The 12497-nt window shown below is 32.9% G+C and overlaps 2 protein-coding genes across 2 annotated transcripts; both read right to left on the bottom strand.

The window, feature by feature from the left end:
- Positions 1 to 4812: 4812 nt before the first annotated feature.
- Positions 4813 to 7036, bottom strand: LOC122317292 (MDIS1-interacting receptor like kinase 2-like). The gene is made up of 2 exons (XM_043134287.1): positions 6121 to 7036; positions 4813 to 5310 (listed from the first exon to the last, which is right to left on the bottom strand). Exon 1 carries the CDS (start codon positions 6929 to 6931, stop codon positions 6158 to 6160), a length of 774 nt encoding a protein of 257 aa, XP_042990221.1. The 5' UTR covers positions 6932 to 7036; the 3' UTR covers positions 4813 to 5310; positions 6121 to 6157.
- Positions 7037 to 9171: 2135 nt separating this feature from the next.
- On the bottom strand, positions 9172 to 9968 carry LOC122317291 (zinc finger BED domain-containing protein RICESLEEPER 1-like). The gene is made up of 3 exons (XM_043134286.1): positions 9443 to 9968; positions 9293 to 9350; positions 9172 to 9207 (listed from the first exon to the last, which is right to left on the bottom strand). The coding sequence occupies exons 1-2, from the start codon at positions 9951 to 9953 to the stop codon at positions 9307 to 9309; spliced, it is 555 nt and encodes a 184-aa protein (XP_042990220.1). The 5' UTR covers positions 9954 to 9968; the 3' UTR covers positions 9172 to 9207; positions 9293 to 9306.
- Between the last annotated feature and the right edge of the window lie 2529 nt (positions 9969 to 12497).

Raw genomic sequence — 12497 nt, forward strand, 5'->3', positions numbered from 1 at the left:
TCTGTTTCAAAGCTCACCAAATATTCTAATCTTTGCTTATCCTTTTCTCATTCTCACTGCCTTATACAGGACCAATACCTAAAGAAGATGATTGGGATTGCATTTGAGAAACAAGGGCTCTACATTTTACAACAAGCTGATTCTAAGGCTTCTTCTTGCAACACATCTAAGTCTAATTCAGCCTCCTTTGCTTCAATTGTTTCAAACAATTCTTCAGATGTCTAGCATTATAGATTAGGTCATGCATCCCATTCTAGAATGCTTCTTCTAAAAAAGTTAGATCCCTCAATTTCTATCAATTGTCAAAGTGTTTGTGATGTATGTCCATTAGCAAAACAAAGAAAGCAACCCTTTGCTGTATCTGAAACTAGTTCTAATAAAATTTTTGATTTGATACATTGTGACATATGGGGTCCATTTGCAACAATTTCCTATTCAGGTTATACATATTTTTTAACAATTGTAGATGATTTTACAAGATGTACTTGGGTTTATATGCTTAAAACCAAGTCTGAAGTCCCTTTTTTACTCAAGAACTTTTGCAACATGATAAAAACTCAGTTCAACACAACTGTTAAAACAGTAAGGTCTGATAATGGACCAGAATTTCTCATTAATGATTTTTATCATGAAAATGGCATTTTACACCAAAGAAGTTGTATAGAAACTCCACAGCAAAATGGAGTAGTTGAAAGAAAACATCAACACTTAATTAGCACAGCTAGAGCTTTAATGTTTCAAGCTAATATCCCTTTGTCTTTTTGGACTGACTGTGTGTTAGTTGCTGCCCATATAATAAATAGAATTCCCACCCCACTTCTCAATAATAAAACACCTTATGAAATGTTGTTTAACAAAATACCAAAACTTTCTCATTTAAAGGTTTTTGGTTGCCTTTGTTTTGCATCTACATTGCAGCATCACAGACACAAATTCGATCCAAGAGCTACAAAATATGTTTTCCTTGGATATCCATCTGATATCAAAGGTTACAAAGTCATGGACCTCAATAGCAATAAAATTTTCATTTCAAGGAATGTCACATTCCATGAAAATGTTTTCCCATTCAAAGCTGTTCCTACAAATCCTCATGCTCATTCTTTTTTGTTTCCTGCCTTAGAGGATTTATACAGTGCAGATTATTCTTCTAAAATCCCAGTTGTTAATCCTAACCAGAGTGAATCATCAAATTTGTCCATTAATGACTCTATACAAAACATTGATCCAAATATTCCCAATCTAAACATTGATCCAAATCTGTCCATAATTCTTGATCAATCCAATAATAGCCCAGACAGAAGAAAATCCTCTCGAGTTAGACACAAACCTACTTTCTTGCAGGGCTACTATTGCAGCAATGTTTCTTCAAATGCAACCCCTCTCACTTCTTCTAATGATGCTTCTAAAGGTAATCCATATCCTATCTCATCCTTCTTATCTTCTAGTAGAATATCTAATTCCCATAAAGCTTTTCTTGCTTCAATTTCAAACTGTCCAGAACCTAAATCTTATAAACAGGCTGCACAATTTCCTGAATGGCAAAAAGCTATGAAAAATGAACTTGAGGCTTTGGAGTTAAATAAAACTTGGAACCTTGTTACTCTACCTAAAAATAAACAGACTGTTGGTTGTAAATGGGTTTTTAAAGTCAAATATAAAGCTGATGGAAGTATAGAGAGGCACAAGGCCAGATTAGTGGCAAAGGGCTATACTCAACAAGAGGGTTTGGATTTCTTTGATACTTTTTCTCCTGTGGCAAAAGTGACTTCTATTAGACTATTACTTGCTGTGGCTGCAATTAAGAACTGGCATCTCCACCAATTGGATGTAAACAATGCATTTTTGCATGGTGATTTACAAGAAGAAGTTTACATGGAGCTGCCCCCTGGAATGCCTAATGCAGAAAACAAGGTTTGCAAACTTTTAAAAAGCCTTTATGGTCTCAAACAGGCATCTCGAAAATGGTTTGAAAAACTATCTACTGCCCTCATTAGTTATGGTTTTACTCAAGGGAATTCTGATTGCTCTCTTTTTATAAAGAAATCCACAACATCTTTTATGGCATTGCTGGTATATGTTGATGATGTGTTGCTGGCCAGTGATAGCTTACAAGAAATTCAACTCTTAAAAGAATTTCTGCATGATCAATTTACTATAAAAGATCTGGGGCCCCTCAAATATTTCCTTGGATTGGAAATAGCAAGATCCAAAGCAGGTATTTCCATCTGCCAAAGGAAATATGCATTGGATATTCTTCAAGACACAGGAATCATTGGTGCAAAGCCTGCACCCTTTCCAATGGAGACCAACTTAAAGTTGACAGCCAATGATTCTGATTTGTATGAAGATCCTTCAGCCTACAGAAGACTCATTGGGAGACTACTATACTTAACACTTACAAGACCAGACCTTGCTCAGTCCAAGTCCTAAGCCAATTCCTAGCTAAGCCTGCTGTAAGTCATTATCAAGCAGCAGTTAGAGTGTTAAGGTACTTGAAAGCAACTCCAGGCCAGGGATTGTTCTTCTCGGCATCCTCAGAAATGCAACTCAAGGCATTTTCAGACAGTGATTGGGCAGGGTGCATTGATACAAGGAGAAGTGTCACAGGGTTTGCAGTGTTTTTGGGTAACTCATTGATCTCATAGAAGTCCAAAAAGCAAGTAACTATTAGTCGATCATCTGCTGAAGCAGAATATCGAGCACTTGCAGCCACAACATGTGAAGTCCAATGGTTGAATTATGCACTACAGGATTTACAGATTCATCATTCTCAGCCAACATTGATGTATACTGATAGCAAATCTGCCATGTCCATAGCCTCCAATCCAGTTCAGCATGAAAGAACCAAACACATCCAAATTGACTGTCATTTAGTTCGTGAAAAACTACAGCAAAACCTTATCAAGCTATTCTACATTCCATCTCGACTACAGTTGGCAGACATCCTTACAAAACCACTTGGTTCTTTACCTTTTCACCATACTCTCCACAAGATGAACATCCTCAATATTCATGTTCATCTTGAGGGGGGGTGTTGGAGTATAGCATCAAAAATAGAAGATATGGAATTAAAAGCTAAATATGAGAAGGGCAGATTAGAGAATGTACATTGACAGTTATTTCTGTTAATAAGCCGCCATCTGTTATTCTCTTCTCATATCTGTATAAATACATGTAAAACGTTTGTATCAATTCATTCAATTCAGTAGCCTTAATGCAATATACGATAGCCTTCTTTTCTTTCTCTCTGTTTTTCTAGTTATCTAGAATTTAATCTTCTGTTTGTCAAGTTCTTAACAATAAGAAACAACGAGGTCACCAGCATGTGCAATCGTTTGTTTATTTAAAACATTTTATCATTATAATTTTTATAAATTTTCACATAAACTAAAATAAACAATTCAATTTTTTCAAATCTTAAAATAATACTAATATTAAAAATTTTTACTATAATGATATTTTATCTGACTTTTAAAAAAACATCTCATTCCATCTATGTAATCAAACTGTAAGGGCCGGGTCAATGCCAAATGAGGTCTTAGATTTCATTCAGGCAGTGGAGTGTTCTGATAATATTTTATTACTATTTATTATTTTATTATTAATTTTTACTACTTTTTATTAGTATTCACTATTATTTAATATTTTATCATTATTTTTTTACTTTTTTTTCATTACTATTCACAGAATATCTTATATCACCTTACTACTCAAATGCAATATTAGGCAAAGCTTCAAAAAAGGCTTTTATAAATATATATTTATATATATATATTATAGTAGTTAAATATTCTGTTTAATACAAATGTTTGGAATCTTATTTAAAATTAATGGTTCAAACCTTCTTAGACAAAAGAATTATTTATCAACTTTTTGTGTAGGCTAAATTTTAAAAGAGTAGTCTAATCATTTTCCTAATTCTCCGTGATAAAAAAACTCATTCAGAATAATTTTTCAGAATAATAATCTTCCCGTGAGCCATTTACTTTTCTTTTTTAAGCTTTCTTTATTTATAATATTTTTTTCTTTAGGGTCCATAACTTGTGCCAGGAATACTTATCCAGATATCTATATTAAAGGAAAGAAAATAAGATGAGATAAGTGGATCATCTTCCAAACCTTTAATGAGTGTGTCCATTGACCGTGAGTCCATGACGAATGTTATTGGAAATTTCCCTAAGAAAGCGACCATTCCCCATGGCCATTGGCCATTGACCATCGTTGTTGGATGACTCCTAGTCTATTGTTCCAGTTTACCAACACTCTAGCCATTTTGGCGTGTCTTTTGGTCAGTTAAGACTAAACTAGAGATCAAATAAAGCAATCCTCACGTATCAATTTCAGAATTTCCTTGACTTGGAATTTTCATCAATTTCGGAATCAACAACTACTTTGGACTTAGTCCGATGAACTTAAAGACATGCCAAAGGTTGTGAATAGTCTTTTCATTGTAATAAATTAATCACAAAAATCAATTTTGTTGTAGTGTATTATCCAAAAGAATTTACCAATTCTGAGTTTGTTAAGAAATATATTGTGGCTGAGGTGAAAGCTGCGCCCACTTGATTTCATTTAGAAAAATAAGTCATATATATCATGCATAATGCGCAATGGTAGGCCAGCCAACTTAAGAGCAGATCGTTCAACCAATTGAAGAGTCACAGAACTTCCCATTCTACTTGTTTCTTAAAATTTAATAAAATTATTATATGATTTTTTAGAATTTAACAGTAATTTTTTTTTAAATGAGGGTATATTACAATTATTTGATAATTTAAAGTAAACTGAGTAGTAAGGGGGGGTATTGATTGCACAATCTGAATGATCAGTTAATTATATACCTATTCATTGCACCATACTTAGTGCCTAAATAGAAATATTCATTCCAACATTCACCTTACTTTCTAATTAATGTCCACAAGTTAGACAAAACGTATGAGAAATGATATTTATAGTCTTAAAATGTGTAAGTCTGGTGCATTCATTATGAAAAAAAAAAAGGATAAATATAGAACCCACGAAAAAAATAGAGAAATTGTCCCTCAGACACTAAAATTCAAGATTTAGTTTTCACTCTTTCCAATCATGGACTTGGTTCCTCAGATGTCGAAGTGAAACTGAATGTAGGAGCTTAGCCTTCGGCTTCTTGCAGGAAAGAAAATCTTTGGACACACGTTTCATTGTAGGTCGAGAATTGGGTTCTGTGCTTAGGCAAGCAATTGCCAGTGTAGCAACAAGGTAAATATCCTTTGCAACTTGATGATTTGGAAGTGGTAAGCGCTGGTCTAAAATTTCATGTAACATTAAATCCTGAGACCATAACGATGATGATAAGTTCAAGAGTTGATCTCTTGGATGTCTTCCCATTAAAATCTCCAATACTACCACACCAAAGTTATAAACATCGCATTGTTCAGTGATTACCATGGTATAGGCTAGTTTTGCATGGAAAGAAAAGAAAAAAAAAAAAAAATTAAAAGTGTAATGCATTTTTTCTTCCTCCTTTCCTTTCTTTTTTTGTTTTCATTTTTCTTTTTTATAAAGTTGTCAACACTTGTAAATGCATGAAGCTCTCTAGAGGAAGTGATTGTTTGCAACATTCAGTTCATCACTAACATATGTAACAAGGCTAACGCGACAAATAGTGACAGAACCACATGGAGACCAAATGGAGCCATTGCCCCCTAGCATTAAAATAAATAAATAAATAAATAAAAATTGAAAACTTTATTTAATTTGAAATAAAATTGAAAATACTGTATTTTCGCCCTCAAAGAATTAGAAAATCTCTTGAAATTCTTCAAAAGTATATATGCAAAGTCTTCTTCTAATTCCATCTAAAATTGTCTCCATTAGTGTTCTCAAATTTTTAATGTGACCAGTTATTTAAGTTTGATAAAATTGTTTGTTATAGATCATTGTTTGAGTATGAAGCAGAATATATATATATATATATATATATATTTATATGCTGTACACATATAATCATCATCTTATATAACTGGTTGTTATTGTAGATGAGCGCATGGTAAATCATTCATGCCACAGGTAGAATAATTGGAAGGAGTGAAATAAGTAATGATTAAAGATATAAGTTATTGCACAAAAATAATAATTTACCTGGAGCAATATAACCGTAAGTTCCGGCAACTAACGTTCAATTAGAGGAATCAGGATGAAGGAGTTTAGCCAAGCCAAAGTCAGAGACAAATGCTTCCAATTTAGAGTTCAATAGGATGTTGTTGCTCGATATATCCCGATGAACTATTGCTGGTATGCATTCATGATGCGTATAAGATAAGGCATGTGCTGTGGATTTGATGATGTTCACCCTCTTGTTCCAATCCAGTTCTAGAGCTTCAGCATCATTTCTAAGTACACAAAATAAGCTTCCCCTTTCCATGTACTCATAGACCAAAAACATGCATCTCTTATATAAACAAAAACCATGAAACTTTATAATATTTCGATGTCGAATCTCTGTTAGCACCTTCACCTCATTGTGAAAACTCTTATCAAAAGTTTTATTCTCCACTTCGAATCGATGAAGTTTCTTCAAGGCAACCACTTTGTCGCTGGGTAATTCGGCTTTGTAGACACTACCATAACCACCAGTTCTAATACAATATCTAATGTCAAAGTCCTCAGTTGCTTTAATGATGTCTTTGTATGCAATGCGTCCATCATAATTCCATATCGAGAACAAGTTGCCATCCTTTGTTTCTATCAACTTTGGTTTAGTTTTCTTAACCATGCGTCGGCAAAGGAGTAAAGCCCCAAGAACTAAGAAAACAAGAAACATGGAGATGCCCCATGTGAGCAGCACAACGGAAATGGAAAGAGAGAATGCCATGTATGTTTTAATCAAGTGTATGATTGATGCTGAGTTCAACTTCCAAGGGGCTGAGATCGTTATATAACAATAAGTCATGCGCAGAGAGAGAGAGAGTTCCTGGAAATTCCATTAACAATGGCTGTTGGATGCAGTACTCTGTACTCCAAGACCCAAGTCTTGTTGACGTAGGTGGGCCATTTTCTAATTTTCTGCTCGTCTTTTTCTATTAAGCTTTCTGTACATATAAATAAGCAACTAAGAGTGAACTATAAATAATTGCTTATCCACATGATTTTTTTTTTTTAAAAGAACTTATCCACATGATTTAGTGTGAACTCACCCAATTTGCTGCTCATCTCTGTGATTGTGATTGTGATTATGAGGTGCTGGACATTGTGGTCGGTCGGCATCCCATTCTTATTTTCTAACACGCCAGCTATTTTGGTGTCTCTTAGAGCATTAGCATTAGACTCATCAAATTCATTTTCAAAATTTAATAAAAAGTATAAATTTTTCATAAATCCAAAATATTCATATCTATAATTTTACACTGAATTAGCCATTAGATTCATCAAAATAATAATATAATATTATTTTTTTAATAATAATATTTTTAATTTTTTTCTTAATATTTTGTAATTATGCTAACCATATAGATATTAATAGTTTAATTTAGTACTTAAATAATTGATTCCCAAATAATTTAGAATAAAATAAAATAAAACCATTGTCTATTAAAATTAGAATAAAATATTAGTTTGAAGGTAGAATAGTAGACCTTCAAATTTGAAGGAATAGCAACAATTACTGTAGCTCAAAGTTTCCCAAATACCCATTTGATGAATCCAATACAAGTTCATTTCAAGTAAATTCATCAAAATTTAAAGATGTATTAGCTTTTGATGAAGCCAATGCTAGTGCTCTTACCCGTCAGTTATGGCTAGACTAAAGATCAAATAAGGCAATCCCTATATAATATATATCCAATATCGGAATTTTCTCTCCCAGAACCTAATCTCTTATGATATATAAATTAAATGAAAAATTTGAATTCAAAACCCTCCACTTCTGTTCTATAAAAAAAATATATCGAAAGTTTCTTGACTCGAAATTTTCAATTTCACAAGACTTTGGCTCTGTTTGAATGCTTAAAATATCTTAATATATATGTCAATATTAGTAAAATAATTAAAGTTAAAATATTTTATTAGATGTTAAAAAATAAGTTAAAAAAATTGAATAAAAATATTATAAATTACTTGAACTATAGTTTGAATATAATTTTTTTTTTCAAATTTGAAAAGTTGTTTTTTTTAAGTTTAAAAAATTTATAATGATTAGATGAAAAAGTTAAATATTTGAAATTAAAAATATTTTATATTTATTAATAATTTTATAATTTTTTTTAATATTAAAACGATTTTTTAAAAAATAGCACATTCAACAAGAAATTTCGGTATTATACGTGTAGCATCTACAGTGAGCGGCCCAGCGGCGTTTGAAAAGTAAAGGAGAACTCGGAAGTCACCGACTCCGAGTGAGAGCTAATCGAAGACAATTTACCATTGTTGTTGGATGACACCTAGTCTTCGCGTGGGGCACTACTTTGAAATAAAGGTTAGGGCTGAGCACCGATTCAATCGGAGTCGGATTTGGCCTCCTCCGACTCCGACTCCGACTTTGTCGGAGGCCGAATCCGACCTCCTACTCCGACATGTCGGAGCGGAGTCGGAGTTGGGCTTTTTGTTGGGCTTTTTTATTGGGCTTTTTTTTAGACTTTTTTCTTTGACCCAATTAACATTTAATTTTACAATTTGCAACTCAAATCGGATTTGGGCTTCTATATCAATTTTTTTAAAAAATATAATTTGAGATTTCTAATTTATCTAACCAAAATTATTACATTAGAAAATAAAACTAAATTCAAAATCTATCACTATAAAAAATAAAACTAAATTCAAATGTGCAACCAAAATTAAAAACTAAATTAAAACTAAATACACACATTAAAATTACATAACCAAAATTACAACCTAAAATTAAAAATACATAACCAAAATTAAAAATACATAACCAAAATTAAAACCTAAAATTAAAAATAAATAACCAAAGGTCCAAAATTACAACCTAAAATTAAAAATACATAACCAAAATTAAAACTTAAAATTACAAATACATAACCAAAGGTCCAAAATTAAAACATAAAATTAAAAATACATAACCAAAATTAAAACCTAAAATTAAAAATACATAACCAAAGGTCCAAAATTACAACATAAAATTAAAAATACATAACCAAAGGTCCAAAATTACAACATAAAATTAAAAATACATAACCAAAGGTCCAAAAAATGTCATTTTTCAACTTGTGCCTGAAAAAAAAGAACAAAATTAGTAAAGAAATAAGATACCATATAAATTTATAAAAATAAAGAAAGCAAAATTGAAATAAGATACCAGAAACAAGATTGTCAATCATCTTCACGAAGTATGCTGGCCATAGAATTGGCTAATTCTGCATTAAGATGTTAAAGTATAGGAAATTAATATTACAAAATGTTAAAATCAACTCATATAAGAACTTAAAAAAATTTTCTAATACATTACCTGAGTCTAGCTTATAGCTCTCAGCATCATCAATGACTTCAGAATAATTTTGACTCAAGCATATGGGAGTAGACTTCAACCAATTTTGCGAGCACACAAGAGCTTCTACAGTTTTGGGAGCCAAAGAGCTCCTAAACGGATCCAGGACACGGCCTCCTGTACTAAATGCTGACTCAGATGCAACGGTGGTGATAGGAATGGCCAAGATATCTCTTGCCATTAGAGCAAGAACTGGATACTTGGTGGAGTTGACTTTCCACCAAATTAAAATATCGAAACTCCCCGTAGGAATCTCAATGTTCTCCAACAAATACCGCTCTAACTCCGACTTAGAATCCATCAATGATGCTGTATGCTCTTTATGGAACTCCCTCAAAAAATCCAAGGGATCATAATCTGTAACAATACTACTACTCCCCATTGATGCACTAGCTTCACCGCTTTGAGTTTTGTTAGCACCAATTACGCACCCACCACCAAACTCTACATATGCCTCATACAAATATTCCATATCCCTCTTGAGGAGTGCAACAAATTCCTCACCCTTCTCCTCACCCAATGTTTTCTTGAACCAATATGCTTGAGTAACCAATTTGAACCGTGGATCAAGAATAGCAGCAATAAACAACAACCGATTTATTTTTTCAAGATCACCCCAATACTTATTATACTTTGTCTTCATTCTGAAAGCCATTGAACTCAAACGTCGATTACTATTGTCACAAAAATTATTCAAGTGTTTATGAATGGCAATAAGCTCTTGGACATAATTATTTGATGTGACATATAGTGTACCAAAAATGCGCAATGTAACACCATAAAATATTTGAAGAAACTTCGAAAAGTTTCTTATAGTCTCCCAATCATCCGGCCCAGGAGCTCCTAGACCCTTTCTCCCATGTCCATCCTCAGACAAATAAACTCGTGAGTAGGGATCTTCATCAAGCAAAAGTTGGAAGGCTTTTTGATACTTCTCAGCCACGTCCAAAGCATGTATTAGCCGGCCTCACGATAGCAAATAAAAGAGAGAGTGAAATCAAAAATCAACAACCAAGCAACAAATCAACAATCAACAACCAAACCCATAGCATTTAAAAGAGAAATCAAAAATAAATCAACCAATATCCATGAATAAAACCCATATCCATGAATAAAAATACTAGAGAGAGAGAGAGAGAGAGAAGAGATACCGGAGAAGCCGTCGGAGGCTGGAGCTGCACGGTTTCGTGGTGGTTGAGGGCGTCGAAGGCTGGGGCTGAGGGAGTCTGCAGCTACTGGGGTTGTTGAAGGCTGGGAGCTTGGGCGCCGTTTCAAACTTTCTGGACTTCAGGACTTGGGTGTTGGAGTATAAACCCTAAGTAAGTTACTTTATTTCCGTATGGGGGGAGGGGGCTTTTGGTATTTTTGGCCCCTTTTGGGTTTTTTTTTTTTTTTTTTTTTTTTTTTATAAAAAAAAACTCTAAAAACCGGTCTTAAGACTCTTAACTTCTTAATACTTTAGTCTTCAGACCTTTTGGTCTTTTCGGCCCCTTTTGTTTTTTTGTTTTTTTTAACTCTAAATCAAATAATAATTTTGATTTAATACTATATATATTAACTAATATAAATATACTATTATATATAATATAACTATATATATATATTATATAAGTATAGTTAATTAGTAAGTTAATATATAACTATATATATTATAGTATATATATTATATATAGTATATATAGTAACCTATATAGTAACATATATAGTAACTTATATATAATTAGTAATGTAAATTAACTATATAAGGTATAGTTATATGTTATATGTAAATATATATGATTAATGTATAAAAAATAAATAGTATAGTAACTATATATTATATAAGCCCTTAATATATATAGTAATAGTATATATATAATCTATAATTATATATAATATAACTATATATTATATATTAACTTATAGTAAACTAGTAATGTAAATTATAAAATATAAAATAAGCTATAGTAACTTATATAGTAACTATATAGTCTACGTTAACTTATATTAAATTAGTAATATAAAATATAAAATAAGCTATAGTAACTTATATAGTAACTTATAGTAAATTAGTAATGTCAATTTAGGGCTGTACAGGAACCGACGCTGCCGACCGCCACCGACGCCAACCGACCGCCACCGCACGGAACCGGCCGAAACCGGCAGGGAACCGGTCGGCCGTCGGTGCTATTTATGTCAAATCGATGTCGGTCGGTTCGGCAACGGTTCACCCCCCTAAAAACCGCTGAACCGGCCGACTATTTATATTTATATTTTTTTAAAAAATATACTTATCTAAACGGCGCCGTTTCACTCATTTAAGTGGAACGGCGCCGTTTAAAGCCCGTTTATTGCATCACCTATTACCTAATGAAACGGTGCCGTTTGGCCTAAGCCAAACGGCGCCGTTTCAATCTAGGGTTAAGAACTAACCCTTTTGCTTTCAGACTCTCTCGAGTCTCACTTGCATTTCTTCTTCCCTTTGCATTGTTCCAGCCGCTTCTCCCTCACGCAGTCCCCCTCATCCTCACGGCTCACAGTCACCTCACCGGCCCACTCACTCTCACGGTCTCACTCTCCAGTGACGAGCGGCGCACCTCACGGCTCCGTCGGCTCACGTTCCTCACGGAGTGCACCGCCGCACCTCACCGGCTCGCCGCTCACCCTCACGGTAAGAATACCTTTTATTCTTTATTTTAATTTCAGTTTTTCTATTTTATATTTTGTAGTCCAGTTTAACAGAGTATTTTAATTTCTATTTATTATAACTACTCATATTAATTTTATTAATTTGTGTTTATATAAAATTATAATTCTAAGTTTCTAACATTTTAATTTGCACTGGACAGTGGACTCACGGTTTGGCATTCTTTTTAATTTATTATCATATTATTTGAAACATTTGTTGTCTAAATAATTAATTGTATTTGGTTGTGAATTAAATTTTTAATATTGTGGAATGTGAGCCAGTGAGGTTATTTATCAAAAAAAAATCTGTGAGCGAGTGAGGTTGATGACTGATGAGTGATCCAAAATA

Source organism: Carya illinoinensis, chromosome 7, assembly GCF_018687715.1.
Source record: "Carya illinoinensis cultivar Pawnee chromosome 7, C.illinoinensisPawnee_v1, whole genome shotgun sequence".
In the NCBI taxonomy this organism is placed as follows: Eukaryota; Viridiplantae; Streptophyta; class Magnoliopsida; order Fagales; family Juglandaceae; genus Carya; species Carya illinoinensis.

Excerpts from the sequence above, each read along its gene's own strand:
- LOC122317292 (XM_043134287.1), bottom strand. The coding sequence starts at position 6,931 with ATGACTTATTGTTATATAACGATCTCAGCCCCTTGGAAGTTGAACTCA.
- LOC122317291 (XM_043134286.1), bottom strand. The coding sequence starts at position 9,953 with ATGGAATATTTGTATGAGGCATATGTAGAGTTTGGTGGTGGGTGCGTA. Across the intron at positions 9,351-9,442 it reads GAGCTATAAGCTAGACTCAG|AATTAGCCAATTCTATGGCC; the intron begins GTAATGTATTAG and ends ATCTTAATGCAG.